This window comes from Salmo salar, chromosome ssa09 (genome assembly GCF_905237065.1).
Source record: "Salmo salar chromosome ssa09, Ssal_v3.1, whole genome shotgun sequence".
NCBI classification, from domain to species: Eukaryota; Metazoa; Chordata; class Actinopteri; order Salmoniformes; family Salmonidae; genus Salmo; species Salmo salar.
Window position 1 is genome coordinate 110,523,276 of NC_059450.1, and position 21,783 is coordinate 110,545,058.

Here is a 21,783-nt window from a genome sequence, read left to right on the forward strand (position 1 = left end):
GTTGTTGCATCTTTACATCTCCCCTCTTTCAAAATGTCGAATTGATATTTTCATCTAGGTCTCATAAAATTGCTTGCTGTGCGGTGAGCTTTTGACAATAGTGTTTTGCCGCTAATTGCATTATGGAACGAACATTCGCTCTTAGCCTAACGTAAACAAACTAACTTTTGTATATTGCGCTGGTCCGTACAATTGACCTTATTTTAGAGCCCAAAAAACGGAATACTTCCAGATCAACTGTAATATCAATACCATTGTAAAGCACAATTTCTCTCCTTTCCAACAAAATCAATGACGAGACCTTCATGATGCCCATCTCTGCATGATTCAAGAAGGCAATGAGCTCCGTCGGGTCTTTTTAAAAATGGCAGGTGGGGAGGCTAAACCTATTGCGTGATTGTGAGAAGGAGAGATGTCCAATTTATCACCTTATCGCCTCTAAAATGTAATTAAAACACTAATAAGAGTCTATATAATATGTCATTACATACCTATTTGAAGGTTTGTGTCGAATTTGAATCGGGTTTTTAGGGCGGTGCTAAAGTGATCTTCAGAAGTAAACAGCAGTTTTTGAGAGTCATGATAGCTTGCAGTGATGACGCAAAAAATGACTAGGTATCCCCCTTACCCTGTCCCTGTCCCTTTCTTGTTTTTAAACGGTGAGAGAAGTGCTACACCTGGGGGAGAGAGGCTGTAAGACAGAATTAGTTGCTTTATGTGTGCTGTACGTTACGCCATAACACGTTACGATGTAACGTACAGCGTCAGAGGGGTCAGTTTTTTCAACTTTTCTCCAATACTGTAGAGCCATTATCATGTCAATCAACGCTTGAATAGAAACGCAGTTCACACCCCAAATTTTGATGTCAACACGGTTGCTACAGTCCCATTAGTTTTCTTTGCAGCCACGGAATGGGGTTAGCGTACGTTACTACCTTGTGTGCATTGCTGCGCTTATGTGAATAAATAATAGTTAATCAACATTTTAAGCTTAAACATTCTGATCTTTTTCATAAGCCTCATTGCTTTAAAAAAATATATATGTAGCCTAGGCCTACTACCGTATGAATTGTCTTTTTCGCACAGAATGACAAGCGGACCACTAAAATAGGTAAACTTTTCTACCATGGGAAATAGCAGATTGATAGACCAGGGGTGTCAAACTCATTCCACGAAGGGCCGAGTGTCTGCGGGTTTTTGGTTTTTACTTTCAATTAAGACCTAGACAATCAGGTGAGGGGAGTTCCTTACTAATTAGTTAACTTATTTCATCAATCAAGTACAAGGGTGGAGCGAAAACCCGCAGACACTTGGCCCTCCGTGGAATGAGTTTGACACGTGATATAGACTAGTGATTTTGCTGTTCACTACTCGTCTTGTTGGCTGAGGAAAACTACATGTGAACAGTTATTCTAACATCTTCAAATGCGCATCGGAGTTCGGTAAAAAGGATGCACGCCGTTGCATCCCGATTTGCATGTTCTGTTGAGCTGAATTGCCATAATATAAATGTGATTTCTGTCATTCTGAGCACCGTGTGTTATAAATGAAAATGCTGCTGTTCCGACTCCACATTTTCCTAATGGAAACCCTGCAATAATGGTATTTGGATTGTTTGTCCAGATTTACAATAGATTAACTAGCGATCATACCACTCTTAACCTCTATGGGCTAGGCGGGACGAATTCGTCCCACCTACGTAACAGCCACTTGAAGCCTGTGGCGCGATTTTCAAAACCTTAAAAATCCTATTACTTCAATTTCTCAAACATATGACTATTTTACAGCTATTTAAAGACAAGACTCTCGTTAATCTAACCACACTGTCCGATTTCAAAAAGGCTTTACAACGAAAGCAAAACATTAGATTATGTCAGCAGAGTACCAAGCCAGAAATAATCAGACACCCATTTTTCAAGCTAGCATATAATGTCACATAAACCCAGAAGACAGCTAAATGCAGTACTAACCTTTGATGATCTTCATCAGATGACAACCCTAGGACATTATGTTATACAATACATGCATGTTTTGTTCAATCAAGTTCATATTTATATCAAAAACCAGCTTTTTACATTAGCATGTGACGTTCAGAACTAGCATACCCCCCGCAAACTTCCGGAGGAATTCGCTAACATTTTACTAAATTACTCACGATAAACGTTCACAAAAAGCATAACAATTATTTTAAGAATTATAGATACAGACCTCCTCTATGCACTCGATATGTCCGATTTTAAAATAGCTTTTTGGTGAAAGCACATTTTGCAATATTCTAAGTACATAGCCCAGGCATCACGGGCTAGCTATTTAGACACCCGGCAAGTTTAGCACTCACCATAATCATATTTACTATTATAAAAGTTTGATTACCTTTTGTTGTCTTCGTCAGAATGCACTCCCAGGACTGCTACTTCAATAACAAATGTTGGTTTGGTCCAAAATAATCCATCGTTATATCCGAATAGCGGCGTTTTGTTCGATGCGTCCCAGACACTATCTGAAATGGTAAATCAGGGTCGCGCGCATGGCGCAATTCGTGACAAAAAAAATCTAAATATTCCATTACCGTACTTCGAGGCATGTCAACCGCTGTTTAAAATCCATTTTTATGCCATTTTTCTCGTAAAAAGCGATAATATTCCGACCGGGAATGTCCATTTAGCTAAACTGAGGAAAGTAAACAAAGCTTTCGGTCGACGCGGGCACGCGCCTGAGTCTCACAGTACTGTAACCAGCCACTACCCAAACGCGCTACTTTGTTTCAGCCAGAGCCTGCAAAGCCACGATTCAGCTTTTTGCCGCCTTCTGAGACCCTATGGCAGCCGTAGGAAGTGTCACGGGACAGCTAAGATCCTCACTCTTCAATAAACAGAGACAAGAAGAACGACACCTTGTCAGACAGGCCACTTCCTGCCTGAAACCTTGTCAGGTTTTTGCCTGCCAAATGAGTTCTGTTATACTCACAGACACCATTCAAACAGTTTTAGAAACTTTAGGGTGTTTTCTATCCATATGTAATAAGTATATGCATATTCTAGTTACTGGGTAGGAGTGGTAACCAGATTAAATCGGGTACGTTTTTTATCCAGCCGTATCAATACTGCCCCCTATCCTAAACAGGATAAAATCATTCAAATATTCACCAATTTTCTATATAAATCCACAAGCTAGAGGAATACAGTAGCTGATAGGCAGCGAAGAGGCCAGCTGCGTCATTGCACATGAAACAACAGTGAATACGCACAACCCAAAAAGCTCCCCTATTGATCTTGCTTAGGGACAATACAATATTGTCCTACATACTGTAGACTAGCCTATAAGGGAACGTATTTTTACTTCTGATACTGTTGCCCATCATCATTCTCCCAAGTCGTCACATAGGCCTATATTCCTAAATATTTGTCATTTAACTTTTAAAATGGATTGCCTTTAAATGTGTGGCATGAACACAACTAGTCACAATGTTTTATTCTGATTAGTCTACTTCAAAAGTCTGCTTTAGGCTACCTATGCATGCTCATCCACTCCAATGTAATTCTAGCATCCAAACGGCCATTTCAGATTACAAAGTTATAATTTTCCTAATATAACTTTCAGATATTATAATATCTGATCGATTAGCCTCCTTTAATGGAAATAGACATCTGTTACAAAGCACAAAAGTTTAATGACATTAGGAGATTGTTAAACCAAGCCTTCGATACTGAGTAGGGAGAGATGTATTTTCTGTTTGTCAGGATTGACATACATGATTGTGGTATTGAAAACACAAACTTTGATGATAAACTCTCAAAGTCAGAAATCGGTATGTAGGTATGCGTTACTTATTGGTTGAGTGGAAAATGTGTTGCATATATTTTACATAATTATAAATATAGCATGAACATTTTAAATCTGATTTCCCCCTAACTGATCATTGTTTGCAGCCGGCTCTGATCGTAGTGTAATGAGACAGGCTGGGAGAGTGAGCTTCTCCGTGGTGGTCGGCAAGTGTGACTCTGTCCTGGACTGGGATTAGATTTAAGGTTAAAAGGAAATGGCTGGTTTGAGTCACGGGTCTGGTATGAACATGGAAATAAATGACCTATGATGCATGAACCAATTGCATATTTGTGTTCCTCCACGTGTGTGTGTATGTTGACATGGGTGCATGGAAAAAGTAAGGACAGCGCCAAGGCCTGTGGTCTCATGCTGTCAGTTTACAGAAGATACAAAACGTTCCCAAAAAAACGTTCCCAAAGAGCTGTCTGATTGCCTACCACGTGTTCTTGGCATTCCTTGGGCTCTGTAATGTATACCTCCACAGCCATGGTCCCCACTACCCCAGGGATACATTCAAACAAAGCACCCATAGTCCTCACACACACACACATACACACACTCCTCTGATCTTCTCTCCTCCTGACACACACACACACCCCACCCCTAGTCTTCACTTTCCCTGTGACACCCACCACACCCCTAGTCCCCAGCCCCTCTGACCCTCTCCCTTGGGTATTAATAACCCCCAAGGCACATCACTGAAGAGGGTCACAGCCACACAAAGAATGTGGTTGACAAGGTTCAGTTACAGCCGACCAAGTAAAGAACGTGAGCAGTTGAAAAGATGAGGTGAAGGGTCTGGACCCATTGGCCCGGACAAAGATGAATTAACACATAAAAAATGCACTAATTTCAACTTTTGACATGTATGAAATGTCAGACAAATTACAGATAGCCCATCTGGAGTCTCTGTGGTCCATCAATGTATGACCCCCTAATAGAAAAGCGAAAGGCTCAATCCCTTTTTGACGAAATACAAAAAGTACAGTACCAGTCAAAAGTTTGGACACACCTACTCATTCAAGGGTTTTTCATTATTGTTACTATTTTCTACATTGTCAAATAATATTGAACACATCACAACTATGAAATAACACATATGGAATCATGTAGTAACCAAAAAAGTGTATAACAAATCAAAATATATTTTATATTTTATATTCTTCAAAGTAGCCACCCTTTGCCTTGATGACAGCTTTGCACACTCTTGGCATTCTCTCAACCAGCTTCACCTGGAATGCTTTTCCAACAGTCTTGAGGGAGTTCCCATATATGCTGAGCACTTGTTGGCTGCATTTCCTTCACTCTGCAGTCCAACTGATCCCAAACCATCTAAATTGGGTTAAGGTCGGGTGATTGTGGAGGACAGGTCATCTGATGCAACACTCCATCACTCTCCTTCTTGGTCAAATAGCCCTTACACAGCCTGGAGGTTTGTTGGGTCATTGTCCTGTTGAAAAACAAATGATAGTCCCACTAAGTGCAAACCAAATGGGATGGTGTATCGCTGAAGAATGCTGTGGTAGCCATGCTGGTTAAGTGTGGATTGAATTCTAAATAAATCCCAGACAGTGTCACCAGCAAAGCACCATCACACATCCTCCTCCATGCTTCACGGTGGAAACCACACATGCAGAGATCATCCCTTCACCTTCTCTACGTCTCACGAAGACACGGCAGTTGGAACCAAAAATCTTACATTTTGACTCATCAGACCAAAAGGACAGATTATGACTGGTCTAATGTCCATTGCTTCTTGGCCCAAGCAAGTCTCTTCTTATTATTGGTGTCCTTCAGTAGTGTTCTTTGCAGCAATTCGACCATGAAGGCTGAACAGTTGATGTTGAGATGTGTCTGTTACTTGAACTCTGAAGTACCATAATTTCCGGACTATAAGCCGCAACTTTTTTCCCACGCTTTGAACGTCGCGGCTTAAATAGTGACGCGGCTAATATATGGATTTTTCCCGCTTTCAATTTTTTTTCTAAAAAAAAACACATTCTGTGACGTGCTCAGTTTTTGGGCGGCATGAAGCTTTCATTAGACCAATGAAATTGCCGAACGGGATAAGGTCAAACATCTTTTTTGTCATTCATTCTGATTACGGGAGTCATTTTGTCTCCCTGATTCCTGGGGGTACAACAAAGTATTTGCAGCCACTTGACATCAGTGTAAATCGTGCATTTAAGGTGGTGCTCCGTGTTCAGCGGGAGGCTTGGATGACAAGTGGGGAGAAATCGTTCACTAAAACGGGCCGCATGCGAAGAGCAACTTATGGTCAAGTCTGCCAGTGGGTCCTGACAGCGTGGAGCATTGTCAAACAATTGTCAAAAAATCCACTATCATCAACGGGTTTCGAAAGGCTGGACTGCTGCATGTTGAAGAGGGCTCAGCGGGGGATTTGCCTCCGGATGAAAGTGACGAGAGCGACAATGAAAACGATCCAATATCGGATGAAGCAATTCTGAGGCTATTCAACTCCGACACCGAAGGAGATGACTTCAGTGGTTTCAGTGCACAGGAGAAGGAAGATGGTGACCAATGATTTTCTTGGTAGGCTACTGTTTACTGCTAATTTTAGATTTTTTGTTACAAGCCGTGTTTCATTAAAGCCTATTTATTTTTGTTACAAGCCGTGTTTCGTTAAAGCCTGTGTAAAGTTCATTTGTTTCAATGTACCGGTAGGCACCTGCGGCTTATAGACATGTGCGGCTTATTTATGTTCAAAATATATATTTTTTTTTTATTCTGTGGGTGCGGCTTATATTCAGGTGCGCTTAATAGTCCGGAAATTACGGTATTTATCTGTGCTGCAATTTCTGAGGCTGGTAACTCTAATGAACTTATCCTCTGCAGCAGAGGTAACTCTGGGTCTTCCTTTCCTGTGGCCCTCATGACCAGTTTCATCATAGTGCTTGATTGTTTTTGCGACTACACTTGAAGAAACTTTCAAAGTTCTTGACATTTTCTGGATTGACTGACCTTCATGTCTTAAAGTAATGATGGATTGTCGTTTCTCTTTGCTTATTTGAGCTGTTCCTGCCATAATATGGACTTGGTCTTTTACCGGATAGGGCTATCTTCTGTATACCACCCTACTTTTTCACAACACAACTGATTGGCTGAAACACATTAAGAAGGAAAGAAATTCCAGAAATTAACTTTTAACAAGGCATACCTGTTCATTGAAATGCATTCCAGGTGACTACCTCATGAAGTTGGTTGAGAGAATGCCAAGAGTTTGCAAAGCTGTCAACAATGCAAAGGGTGGCTACTTTGAAAAATCTAAAATCTCCAATATTTTTTGATTTGTTTCAATACATTTTTGGTTACTACATGATTCCATATGTGTTATTTCATAGTTTTGATGTCTTCACTATTATTCTACAATGTAGAAAATAGTAAAAATAAAGAAAAACCCTTTGAATGAGTAGGTGTGTCCAAACTATGTCTGAAGTAACGTGGCCTAAGGATGGCAGTAGGGTTGAATATTTTCCTGGTATTTTACAAATGTTCCATCCCGAGAATAAATCACTTTTCTTTCCGGTAAGCCAGTATTTTGCGCCAAAACCTGAAGTGTCAATCAAAAGCATTATAAATCATATAAATATGCTTGGATTTCATTAGAGCTTTGATCAGCATGAAAATTCTAACCTGATGCTACCTCAGCCTGATGAGCCATATATTGAATACATTTTATGGTCCCTACATTAGCGACATTGAATGCCCAAAAAAGCCCAATTGATTGTGCCATTATCCAATACATATATGATATAGGCTACTGCACATTACGCATGACAGAAAAACATAAAAGCACATATATGCTCTCTTGGGTAAGTAAATGAAACTAGCTCCAGTAGGCTAATCTTTTTGATTGTGAATTGTATTACTGTACTTTATTGTATTATATGAACTGGAATTACACACATCGTTCAAACCTTGATGAAGCAGAAGAGAACATGCGATTCTGGTGCAGCACATGCGGCCTACAAATTTACAATTTAAGTCTCGAGAATTGGATTTTAATTTTAAATATAATTGGGCCTATTTGTATAATTAGTAGGCTGACACATATATACAGTACCTTTCATAATATTTCCGCTAATGTTATTAGCCTACCTCTTCTTTCCCTCTCTCTATCATTGCTTCATTCCTTCCTCGCTTTCAACGTTTAAATGAAATATATTTTGTTGTCCTCATCTTCATCATTTTAATGACATCCTTAAGTATTATAGGACTAGAATTAGATGCAGAAGGCTTTCACTTCGCTTCACGAAGATTGAATGGTTATAAGCTTCTTCAGGCTTGGTTCTATTTTCCTGAATTTCCGCCTGACTGACGTGCCCAATGTGAACTGCCTGTTACTCAGGCCCAGAAGCCAGGATATGCATATAATTGGTAGCATTGGATAGAAAACACTTTGAAGTTTGTAGAAATGTTAAAATAATGTATGAGACTATAACACAATTGATATGGCAGCCGAAAATACGAAGAAAAAACAACCGGAAATGTTTTATAATGGAAAGCTATGTAATTCCAGCTCCCGGATTGCATTTCCTATGGATTCCACTAGATGTCAAAAGTCTTTGTTGATTGTTTCAGGCTTGTTTCTTCAAAAACAAGCAAGAATTTGGAGTTTTTGTACAGAGTCCTGGTACAATATCAGTCTGTTGGCGTGCGACAAAGAGGATGCGCGCTTACTAATTTAACTTTTCTATTGAACATACTTCTTTCCCTATGAAATATTAGAGTTTATTTACATTTTAGGATACCTGAGGATTAAATAGAAACGTAGTTTAGTGGTAGCTTTTTGGACGCCTTTGTCTGCATGTTGAACGAGTGGATTACTGAAATCGATGGTGACAACTAAACAGACTTTTTGGGATATAAAGGATTTTATCTAACAAAACGACCATTCATGTTGTAGCTGGGACCCCTGGGATTGCAAACAGAGGAAGATTTTCAAAAGTAAGTGATTTATTTAATTGCTATTTGTGATTTTATGAAGCCTGTGCTGATTGAAAAATATGTTCATGTGGGGCGCCGTCCTCAAACAATCGCATGGTATGCTTTCGCTGTAAAGCCTATTGTAAATCGGACAATGCAAATTAGATTAACAAGAATATAAGCTTTTAAACAATATGAGATACTTGTATGTTCATAAATATTTAATATTACGATTATTTATTTGAATTGCACTCCCTCCAATTCCACCGGATGTTGTCGACAGACTTAAAAAGATTTATGGGTCTGAATAAATAACTGCTATAGCCTACCGTCATTGCGCGTTCGCTCTTCTTTCAAACTACCCAAGAGTTCTATTTGCTGCTGTATTTAACATTCAGCAAAAAAGAGCTTGCGTCCCTCTTAGAATAGTATAAGAAATGCAAAAAAAACGAATGTCCAGCAAGGTATTTTAGTCTAGCTTATCCTGCATGGGACTCCAAGAGCTAAGGAGCATTTTTTAAAGAGTGGCCAGCAGAGCACAGGTGCTTGTGTATTGTGCAAGAGACAGAGGCTATAAGTTCTACACTTATTATGCATAACCCATCATTAATTAACTAAATATAAGGCTAATACTACATTGAATTTATTACCTGAAAGAGGTAGGCTAGGACATCTATATGTAGGGCTATATAAGAATCTAGAAGAGGATTAAATATTTTGGATGAGTTGATGGAGAGAGAGAAAGACTGCGAGAGATTGCTCGCGTGTGCACTGATTTAAAGCAACGATATTCTAGTGGTAGGCTGTTTTAAAACTCTGCAGCTGCAATCAAAAAAAATCTTTACAATTAAAAAACAAGGTGACCCCCGAAAGTCAGATGGAGATGGGTACATTAGGCACACATTCGGTCTTTATATTACTGTAGCATAGGCCATGCTGCAGCAAATGTAAGCCTACCTGTCACAAGAAAAGAAGTTACTATGATGAGATGATAGGTCTTCATGCATTGTGAACTGAGCTCCATCCTGAGATGGTCTGTCCCTACGCTGAGCGTTGATTCATCATGCCGAGGCCGTAGAGAAGCCTGATTTAGACATTGCATATAATTTAACAGTTCCATTTCACGCCATGCTATTCATATAAATAATTTATTATAATTTATTGGTTTCTCGCAGTTATTTATCCCGGGAAAATGGAATGGTCAGATGGTGTTAATGGGTTCGGGACAAAGAAGCCTGTGTAAGAGAGTTGGTGGGGGGGTGAGGAGAGGCTGTCAGGGTGAAGGGAGCAGGTTTATATCAAATTCAATCAAATGTATTTATAAAGCCCTTCTTACATCAGCTGATGTCACAAAGTGCTGTACAGAAACCCAGCCTAAAACCCCAAACAGCAAGCAATGCAGGTGTAGAAGCACGGTGGCTAGGAAAAACTCCCTAGAAAGGCCAGAACCTAGGAATAAACCTAGAGAGGAACCAGGCTATGAGGGGTGGCCAGTCCTCTTCTGGCTGTGCCGGGTGGACATTATAACAGAACATGGCCAAGATGTTCAAATGTTCATAGATGACCAGCAGGGTCAAATAATAATAATCACAGTGGTTGTCGAGGGTGCAACATGTCAGCACCTCAGGAGTAAATGTCAGTTGGCTTTTCATAGCCGATCATTTAGAGTATCTCTACCGCTCCTGCTGTCTCTAGAGAGTTGAAAACAACAGGTCTGGGACAGGTAAGAGAGTAGGGGGACCGGGAGTGGAGGAAGTTAATTGAGAGTGATGCAGTTTGATGAAAGGTGAATAAGTGTGTGTGTGAGTGTAGTGGAGAGGAGAGGAGTTGGAGAACTTTGAGACAGGGACAAAGGGAATAGTTGGAGAGCATACTTTGAGGTCATGGTATTATGTGAAGGGAGGTTTTGTTGAACCTTTATTTAATCCAGGGAGCCCTATCTCCCAAAATGTGCACTTCATTGATTTAAAAAGAATGGATCTGGTATAAGAAATGTGGTGGAAACTGTCTAGCCCATGATTACACCAATTCGATGCTTTTGTGAGGAGTGCACAATGCACACTTGGGGAGAAAGGAGATATTATTTAGATGCAGGGAGTGTACTGTGCAGTATGCGGGTGGAATTCGATGAGGGTAGTGGGAGTACTGACCAGAAAGAGTGTAGGAGACAAGTGCTGCTGTTGCGGTGTTCAATTAATGTGGATGGCAGTGAGTGTAGGAGGAGTGTGTGGGTCAGAGTTGTGGTATTTGTGTAGCTAAAAGGGATACCTTGCAATCGCAGTGTGCAGGAGCTTCTTGTCTTTAAAGGACCATGAGAAGGGCATGGGTGTTTTTCCTGATCGTATGGCCTGACTGGGAAAAACTCAAAGATCCAGTTGGTCAAATCAAGTAGATTTAAAGTGTGGGTCTCAACTCTTTACAAAATGAGGCAAGCGCAACATAGCTGGTCAGAAAACACTCCTGGCCCTAACCATGAGAGCAACATACTCCCATGAGGAAAGCTAGTAAGTGGTTCGGGTAAGGTTAGGTTGAGGCATGCTAGTGATTGGCTAAGATAACGGTTCAGGTTATCCACCAGAACTCCTAATGAATATGAACCTCCCTTCGCCCTCTGCTCCTTGCCTCCTCCATCTATTCCACTGCAGGCTGATGGTTGATTGAGTTGAGCCCAGGATCGATGCTTTAACAACTGCAGAGCAGACGCTAGGCCACGGCAACCCAGCCCAGCCTCTCCCTCCCTGACTCCAAAGAGCAGGGCTGCGTCCCAAAAGGCCCCCTATTCCCTATATATATAGTACACTTCTTTTTATCAGGGTTCAGGCTCTGGTAAAAAAGTGTGCACTATATAGGGAATAGGGTTCCAGATGGGACATAGCCCCAGGCTTCCTTAAAGGCCACACTCAGCTATTCTGAGGAGATAAAAGCACTTGGCATCCCAGTACTGCTTCTCAGTCCTAATGACCAATGATTGTCCGATGGAAATGGCTTTCTAATGCTGGCTGTTTTTTTGGGGTATGGTGTGACTGGCTACATCCCGACTGTGCTCCAAGAGGATGTGTTGGAGTGTCAATCCTAATTCCAGTTATAGATTCACAAGTGGTCGACTGGATTTCCAGCATTTTGTAAAGATATAAAAAAAGACAGGTCTATCTGATTTAACCAGGGTGGATTCTACATTGGTCTTACATGAGCCTGCCATCTAAAGATGTGCATGCATGCGTTTGTCAGTCGTGCGTGCGTGTGCGTGCGTGCGTGCGTCTGTACATATCCAAATGCGTGTGTGCATGAGTGTATCCGTGTGTGTGTGTGTGTGTGTGTATGTAGCTCTGATCAATCTGACACTCCCTACCCAGCTCTTCTCTTCCTCAGGCCAGTGCTGTGCCATCACTTATCTGTCCTCCCCCACACTCTATTTATAGACGCACAGCTTACCTCAGAGGCTTCAGGAAATAAGCAATGTGTCTATTATTAAACTGAAGCTCTCTCTAACTTTATTTTTTTCTCTCACATACCATCTCTCTCCATCCATATATTGTTTTCCCTGCATCATCCTGTCTTCTCTTTATGCGATATCTCTTCATCTGTATTTAGATGTGTTTTTTTGGTCTATCTAGGCTACATCTCTCTCTGTCCTGTGTAGCACTTTATCAATGCACGTCCTTATGAAGATCTCTCTGTAGCTCATTCAACCATTTCGTGCCTTTCTCACCCCCCTATTTTCACCTGTTTCTTTCATTTTGTATCTCTCTCTCCTCTTTCTTTGTATTCCCCTCTCTCTTTCTTTCTTTGTAACTGTATTGCCCTGTGTTATGGCTGTCGTTGAAATGAGACCAAGGTGCAGCGGAGGATGTGTTCATCTTGAAAGGTTTTGATGACCGAATGAACACTATACAAAAAAGAAACCAAAAGAACGACCAGCAACAGTTCTGTCAGGAACAAACTCTAAACAGAAAACATTCACCCACAAACCCCAAAGGAAAAACAGGCTGCCTATGTATGACTCCCAATCAGCAACAACGATCTACACCTGTTCCTGATTGAGAGCCATACACGGCCGAAACAAAGAAAACCACCCACATAGAAAAAGAAACCTAGAACGCCCACCCATGTCACCCCCTGGTCTAACCAAAAATAGAGAACAAATTTTGCACGGCCAATTTTTCAGTTTTTTATTTGTTAAAAAAGTTTGAAATATCCAATAAATTTCGTTCCACTTCATAATTGTGTCCCACTTGTTGTTGATTCTTCACAAAAAAATTACAGTTTTATATCTTTATGTTTGAAGCCTGAAATGTGGCAAAAGGTCGAAAAGTTCAAGGGGGCCGAATACTTTCGCAAGGCACTGTAGTAGAGCCCCTAGTTTGATATGGCCAAAATGGACATTTGACAGAGATTCATAGGAGAATTAATTGATTTACAATGACTTTGAAAGTGGTGAGGTGCTTTTTCACAAAGAGTAAATATTTTTCTCTCTCTCTGTCTCTCTTGCTTTCTATATAAACACACACTCACACACACACAGCTATGTCTTATTATACTTGTGAGGACATTTTGGGGTCCAACAATTGATTCCCATTCAAAATCCTAACCCTAAACCGAACCCTTACCCTAACCTTAACCCCTAACCGTAGTTACAACCCTTTCCTGCAGTCAAATGACCAAATCGCCCTCTAGTAGCCTCATGGGTGGTGTGTTATCAATATTTTTCATAATTATTTACAAAAACCTGCCAAAAGTCTGGTGTTTCTATGTCAAACGGTTCTGTTATATTTCAGTCTTCTGTGATGTGTAATATTTGGATGCAAACTCAAAATGTAATACCTTTAATCTCTATATCTGACATGGTACAGGTGTCTTCTTTGTTTTAAGCCCATAACCATGTGTGCGAGGTGTATACTTTTGTTTCAAAGAAGATTTATTAAAGACTACCAAGAAACACTGTGATTTAGCCCACTGCAGTAAAATGTTAAACCTAACCCTAATTCTAAACATAACCCTAAACCTAACCCCTAAGCCTAAAATATCCTTTTGACAAGTGAGGACTGGAAACGTGTCCTCACTTTGTATTTTTGTTGGTTTACTCTTCTTGTGAGGACTTCTGGTACTCACAAGTATAGTAAAACATGTACAAACACACACACACTGTCGAACTTGCAAAATAATTATGGGAAAACAAATCAAGTCACATGACTTACACTGATGGGAAGAATAATTTTGATCTGTTGAGCCAAGATTGTGTGATTAACAGAGAGTAATTATTCACTCTTTTTCTCTCTCTCTCTCTCTCCTCAGCCCTGATATTTCTTTTCTACCTGGTCTTCTATGGGTTCCTGGCAGGGATGTTCACGCTCACCATGTGGGTCATGCTACAGACACTGGACGACAACATTCCTACGTACCGCGACCGAGTGGCCAGTCCAGGTGACTTATTACGCTGCAGCAAAACAGACACTCAACCTAAACAGAATAGTGCTCATATTGAAATTCAACCATTCACTTACTCTTTCTCTCTCTCATGCTCTTTTTCTTTCTCTCTCTCTCAATCTTCCTTTCTTTCTCTCTCTCGCTTCACACACACACATAAAACATGAATATGTCCACTCTTTCTCAAACATGTCATTATCTCTCACGGACTGCGTCGCTTTCTTTTCTTGCAGAATGGGAGCATGCTCACTCACTAACACCAGAGCTGTCTCTGCTTGCGCCTGGCATGCACAGTGTCTCGGACTCTGCTGCCATGTCCCACTGAAGCCTTTACTGGCTTGACAAATCAAATCAAATTGTATTTGTCACATGCGCCAAATACAACAGGTGTAGACCTTACAGTGAAATGCTTACTTACAAGTACTTAACCAACAATGCAGTTTTAAGAAAAATAAGTGTTAAGTAAAAAATAGATGAGTAAAAAATCAAATAAAAATAACAAATAATTAAAGAGCAGCAGTAAAATAATAGTTGCGAGGCTATATACAGGGGGTACCAGTTCAGAGTCAATGTGCGGGGGCACAGGATAGTCAAGGTAATTGAGGTAATATGGACATGTAGGTAGAGTTAAAGTGCCTATGCATAGATAATAAACAGAGAGTAACAGCAGCGTAAAAGAGGGAGTTGGACAATGCAAATAGTCTGGGTAGCCGTTTGATTAGCTGTTCACGAGTATTATGGCTTGGGGGTAGAAGCAGTTAAGAAGCATTTTGGACCTAGACTTGGCGCTCTGGTACCGCTTGCCATGCGGTAGCAGAGAGAACAGTCTATGACTAGGGTGGTTGGAGTCTTTGACAATTTTTTGGGCCTTCCTCTGACACCACCTTGTATAGAGGTCCTGGATGGCAGCAAGCTTAGCTACAGTGATGAACTGGGCTGTACGTGTAACAGTATAGCTTCCGTCCCTCTCCTCACCCCAACTTGGGCTTGGACCAGGGACCCTCTGCACACATCAACAACTGACACCCACGAAGCATCGTTACACATCGCGCCACAAACGCCGCAGCCCTTGCAAAGCAAGGGGAACAACTACTTCAGGTCTCAGAACGAGTGACGTCACCCGATTGAAACGCTATTAGCGCGCACCACCGCTAACTAACTAGCCATTTCACATCGGTTACATACGCACTACTCTCTGTAGTGCCTTGCGGTTGGAGGCAGAGCAGTTGACATACCAGGCAGTGATGCAACCAGTCAGGATGCTCTCAATGGTGCAGCTGTAGAACTTTTTGAGGATCTGAGGACCAATGCCAAAACTTTTCAGTCTCCTGAGGGTGAATAGGCTTTGTCGTGCCCTCTTCACAACTGTCTTAGTGTGCTTGGACCATGTTAGTTTGTTGGTGATGTGGACACCAAGGAACTTGAAGCTCTCAACCTGCTCCACTGCAGCCCGTCGATGAGAACGGGGGCATGCTCGGTCCTCCTTTTCCTGTAGTCCACAATCATCTCCTTTGTCTTGATCACGTTGAGGGAGAGGTTGTTATCCTGGCACCACATGGCCAGGTCTCTGACCTTCTCCCTATAGGCTGTCTCATCATTGACGGTGATCAGGCCTACCACTGTTGTGTCGTCGGCAAACTTAATGATGGTGTTGGAGTCATGCCTGGCAATGTAGTCATGGGTGAACAGGGAGTACAGGAGGGGACTGAGCACGCACCCCTGAGGGGCCACAGTGTTGAGGATCAGCGTGGCAGGTGTGTTGTATCCAGTTGCAGAGGGAGGTGTTTAGTCCCAGGATCCTTAGCTTAGTGATTAGCTTTGAGGGCACTATGGTGTTGAATGTTGACTTGCAGTCAATGAATAGCATTCTCACGTAGGTGTTCCTTTTGTCCAGGTGGGAAAGGACAGTGTGTAGAGTGCAATAGAGAATGCATCATCTGGGGATCTGTTGGGGCGGTATGCAAATTGGAGTGGTTCTAGGGTTTCTGGGATAATGGTATTGATGTGAGCCATGACCAGCCTTTCAAAGCGCTTCATGGCTACAGACGTGAGTGCTACAGGTCGGTAGTCATTTAGACAGGTTACCTTAGTGTTCTTGGGCACAGGGACTATGGTGGTCTGCTTGAAACATGTTGGTATTACAGACTCAGTCAGGGACAGGTTGAAAATGTCAATGAAGACACTTGCCAGTTGGTCAGCACATGCTCAGAGTATACGTCCTGGTAATCCATCTTGTCCTGCGGCCTTGTGAATGATGACCTATTTAAAGGTCTTACTCCCATCGGCGTGATCTTAATCACATGGAGGTCTTACTCACATGGAGAGCGTGATCACACAGTCATCCAGAACAGCTGATGCTCTCATGCATGTTTCAGTGTTGCTTGCCTCGAAGCGAGCATGTAATTTAGCTCGTCTGGTAGGCTATTGTCACTGGGCAGCTCTCGGCTGTGCTTCCCTTTGTAGTCTGTAATAGTTTGTAAGCCCTGCCACATCCATCGAGCATCGGAGCCGGTGTAGTAAGATTTAATCTTAGTCCTGTATTGACGCTTTGGCTGTTTGATGGTTCATCGGAGGGCATAGTGGGATTTCTTATAAGCGTCTTTTAAGGGGCAGCTCTACCCTTTAGCTCAGTGCAGATGTTGCCTGTAATCCATGACTTCTTTTTGGGGTATGTACGTACGGTCACTGTGGGGACGATGTCATTGATGCACTTATTGATGAAGCCGGTGACTGATGTGGTGTACTCCTCAATGCCATCAGAAGAATCCTGGAACATATTCCAGTCTGTGCTAGCAAAACAGTCCTGAAGCTTAGCATCTGCGTCATCTGACCACTTTTTTATTGACAGAGTCGCTGGTGCTTCCTGCTTTAGTTTTTGTTTGTAAGCAGGAATCAGGAGGATATAATTATGGTCAGATTTGCCAAATGGAGGGCGAAGGAGAGCTTTGTACGTGTCTCTGTGTGTGGAGTAAAGGTGGTGTCAAGTTTTTTTTTCTTCCTCTGGTTGCACATTTAACATGCTGGTTGAAATTATATAAAACAGATTTAAGTTTCCCTGCATTAAAGTCCCCGGCCACTAGGAGCGCTGCCTCTGGATGAGCATTTTCCTGTTTTCTTATGGCCTTATAGAACTCATTGAGTGCAGTCTTAATGCCAGCATCGATTTGTGGTGGTAAATAGATCTCTACTAAAAATATAGATGAAAACTCTCTTGGTACAATGCCTTGCAAAAGTATTCGGCCCCCTTGAACTTTTCAACCTTTTGCCACATTTCAGGCTTCAAACATAAAGATATAAAACTGTAATTATTTGTGAAGAATCAACAACAAGTGGGACACAATCATGAAGTGGAACGAAATTTATTGGATATTTCAAACTTTTTTAACAAATAAAAAACGGAAAAATTGGGCGTGCAAAATTATTCAGCCCCCTTAAGTTAATACTTTGTAGCGCCACCTTTTGCTGCGATTACAGCTGTAAGTCGCTTGGGGTATGTCTCTATCAGTTTTGCACATCGAGAGACTGACATTTTTGCCCATTCCTCCTTGCAAAACAGCTCGAGCTCAGTGAGGTTGGATGGAGAGCGTTTGTGAACAGCAGTTTCAGTTCTTTCCACAGATTCTCGATTGGATTCAGGTCTGGACTTTGACTTGGCCATTCTAACACCTGGATATGTTTATTTGTGAACCATTCCATTGTAGATTTTGCTTTATGTTTTGGATCATTGTCTTGTTGGAAGACAAATCTCCGTCCCAGTCTCAGGTCTTTTGCAGACTCCATCAGGTTTTCTTCCAGAATGGTCCTGTATTTGGCTCCATCCATCTTCCCATCAATTTTAACCATCTTCCACTGCCCCTGCTGAGAGAAAAGCAGGGCAAGAAGTGCGATGATGCTGCCAACACCAAATGTTTGGCAACAGTGGGGATGGTGTGTTGTGGGGGTGATGAGCTGTGTAGCTTTTACGCCAAACATAACGTTTTGCATTGTTGCCAAAAAGTTGATTGTGGTTTCTTGACCAGAGCACCTTCTCACATGTTTGGGTGTGTCTCCAGCAGGTGGCTAGTGGCAAACTTTAACCTGTTAGGGCTAGGGGGGAGTATTGACACGGCTGGATAAAAAACATACCCGATTTAATCTGGTTACCACTCCTACCCAGTAACTAGAATATGCATATACGTATTACATATGGATAGAAAACACCCTAAAGTTTCTAAAACTGTTTGAATGGTGTCTGTGAGTATAACAGAACTCAAATGGCAGGTCTAAACCTGAGAGATTCCTTTACAGGAAGTGGCCTGTCTGACCATTTCTTGAACTTCTTTTCCATCTCTATCTTTTACTAAGGATCTCTGCTCTAACGTGACACTTCCTACGTCGTCCATAGGCGCTCAGAGCCCGGGAAAAACCTGAATGTCGTCATCCCAGCCCCAGGCTGAAACACCTTTTGCGCCATGCGCACGACCCTTCTTTACCATTTCGGATAGTGTCTGGAACGCACAAACAAAATGCCGCTATTCGGATATAACGATGGATTATTTTGGACCAAACCAACATTTGTTATTGAAGTAGCAGTCCTGGGAGTGCATTCTGATGAAGACAACAAAAGGTAATCAAACTTTTATAATAGTAAATATGATTATGGTGAGTGCTAAACTTGCCGGGTGTCTAAATAGCTAGCCCGTGATGGCTGGGCTATGTACTTAGAATATTGCAAAATGTGCTTTCACCAAAAAGCTATTTTAAAATCGGACATATCGAGTGCATAGAGGAGGTCTGTATCTATAATTCTTAAAATAATTGTTATGCTTTTTGTGAACGTTTATTGTGAGTAATTTAGTAAAATGTTAGCGAATTCCCCGGAATTCCCCGGGAATTTCATAAAAAATAAAATACAAAAAAAATACAAAAAAATTTACACCTCAGTGTAGTAAAATACTTCTTAACAAAGAATAAAAAGATGAAAAATATTCTGTGGGTTAAATTTCTTTATATGCTAGTTCTGAACGTCACATGCTAATGTAAAAAGCTGTTTTTTGATATAAATATGAACTTGATTGAACAAAACATGCATGTAATGTATAACATAATGTCCTAGGGTTGTCATCTGATGAAGATCATCAAAGGTTAGTGCTGCATTTAGCTGTCTTCTGGGTTTTTGTGACATTATATGCTAGCTTGAAAAATGGGTGTCTGATTATTTCTGGCTTGGTACTCTGCTGACATAATCTAATGTTTTGCTTTCGTTGTAAAGCCTTTTTGAAATCGGACAGTGTGGTTAGATTAATGAGAGTATTGTCTTTAAATAGCTGTAAAATAGTCATATGTTTGAGAAATTGAAGTAATAGGATTTTTAAGGTTTTGAAAATCGCGCCACAGGCTTCAAGTGGCTGTTACGTAGGTGGGACGAATTCCTCCCGCCTAGCCCAGAGAGGTTAAACAACACTTTTTTTGGATATCTTTAAGAAATGGCTTTCTTCTTGCCACTCTTCCATAAAGGCCAGATTTGTGCAGTATACGACTGATTGTTGTCCTATGGACAGAGTCTCCCACCTCAGCTGTAGATCTCTGCAGTTCATCCAGAGTGATCATGGGCCTCTTGGCTGCATCTCTGATCAGTCTTCTCCTTGTATGAGCTGAAAGTTTAGAGGGACGGCCGGGTCTTCGTAGATTTGCAGTGGTCTGATACTCCTTCCGTTTCAATATTATCGCTTGCACAGTACTCCTTGGGATGTTTAAAGCTTGGGAAATCTTTTTGTATCCAAATCTGGCTTTAAACTTCTCCACAACAGTATCTCGGACCTGCCTGGTGTGTTCCTTGTTCTTCATGATGCTCTCTGCGCTTTAAACGGACCTCTGAGACTATCACAGAGCAGGTACATTTATACGGAGACTTGATTACACACAGGTGGATTCTATTTATCATCATTAGTCATTTAGGTCAACATTGGATCATTCAGAGCTCCTCACTGAACTTCTGGAGAGTTTGCTGCACTGAAAGTAAAGGGGCTGAATAATTTTGCACGGCCAATTTTTCAGTTTTTTATTTGTTAAAAAAGTTTGAAATATCCAATAAATTTCGTTCCACTTCATAATTGTGTCCCACTTGTTGTTGATTCTTCACCAAATATTACAGTTTTATATGTTTATGTTTGAAGCCTGAAATGTGGCAAAAGGTCGAAAAGTTCAAGGGGGCCGAATACTTTCGCAAGGCACTGTAAATAGTGTTGTCTACAGCTTATCATGAGATACTCTACCTCAGGCGAGCAAATCCTCAAGACTTCCTTAATATTAGAATTCGTGCACCAGCTGTTGTTTACAAATATACGCAGACCGCACCCCTAGTCTTACCGGAGGCAGCTGTTCTATCTTGCCGATGCAGCATAAACCCCGCCTGCTGTATGTTATCCATGTTGTCGTTCAGCCACAATTTGGTGAAACATAAGATATTACAGTTTTTAATGTCCCGTTGGTAGGATATTCTAAATCGTAGCTCGTCTATTTTTTATCCAATGATTATACATTGGCTAATAGGACTGATGGTAGAGGCAGATTACCCACTCGCCGTCGGATCCTTACAAGGCACCCCGACCTATGTCCCCGATATCTCTGTCTCTTTCTCATGCGAATGATGGGGATTTGGGCCTTGTTGGGTGTCTGAAGTAAATCCTTCTGACTCGTTAAAGAAAAATCTTTGTCCAGTACGAGGTGAGTAATCGCTGTTCTGATATCCAGAATCTCTTTTTTGTCATAAGAGATGGTGGCAGAAACATTATGTGCAAAATAAGTTAGAAATAACGCAAAAAAACACACACAATGGCACAATAGGTTAGGAGCCCAGCGCCATTCATTTCTTTTTCAGAGGAGTTGACTGCTCTGCCAAAACACGCAAGAAATCAGGGAATTAACAGATCAGTCAAACACTGACTGCTGTTGGCATTTTAGAAATTAAAAATTAAAATACTGTGCCAGTGTAACAAAAAAAAGAAAAGAGTTAGAAATATGATCCTGTGAATTATGGAGCAGAGTTGTGTGTGTGCATGTGTGTAGGAGTTAGAGAGTCTGTCTCCCAGGCTGTGCAGGTATCCTCCCGCTGGTCTACCAGTATAGCACCCATCTGTTCTGTCCCCACAGCCTCTCTCCATCTCCATGGCTCTGACAGAGAGGCCATCATGAAACTAACTCCCCTCCTTTAGGCCTACAAGTCCTAATACTGTATATTATAATAATAATATATGCCATTTAGCAGATGCTTTTCTCCAAAGAGACTCAGTCATGCATTTTTGTAAGGGTGGCCCCAGCAGGAATCAAACCCATGATATTGCCATTGCAAGCATCATGGTCTACCAATTGAACCATACTGCGCATTTATGCCCTCTCCCATTCGCAGCCAAACTTCTCGAATGGGATTCTGTCTTATAACTCTTCCTGCTCTTGTATAACTCTTCCTGCTCTTGTATAAGTTTCTAAGGCTGTGTAGCAGAACCTGCAGAGTTGCAGCTAAAATGCAAATCTTCTGAATGCAGTTATAGTATAGCAAGCTTCTCTCTCTCTTTCTCACACACACACACACACACACACACACACACA

At 41.4% G+C, this 21,783-nt stretch overlaps 1 protein-coding gene across 1 annotated transcript in view; it reads left to right on the forward strand.

Moving 5' to 3' along the window:
* Nucleotides 1-21,783, forward strand: part of LOC106612413 (sodium/potassium-transporting ATPase subunit beta-3) — a 64,953-nt gene that overhangs the window by 36,147 nt on the left and 7,023 nt on the right. Inside the window, exon 2 of the mRNA XM_014213517.2 lies at nucleotides 14,065-14,193. Within this exon, the coding sequence (XP_014068992.1) occupies nucleotides 14,065-14,193 (129 nt within the window). The remainder of the gene's footprint in view (nucleotides 1-14,064; nucleotides 14,194-21,783) is intronic.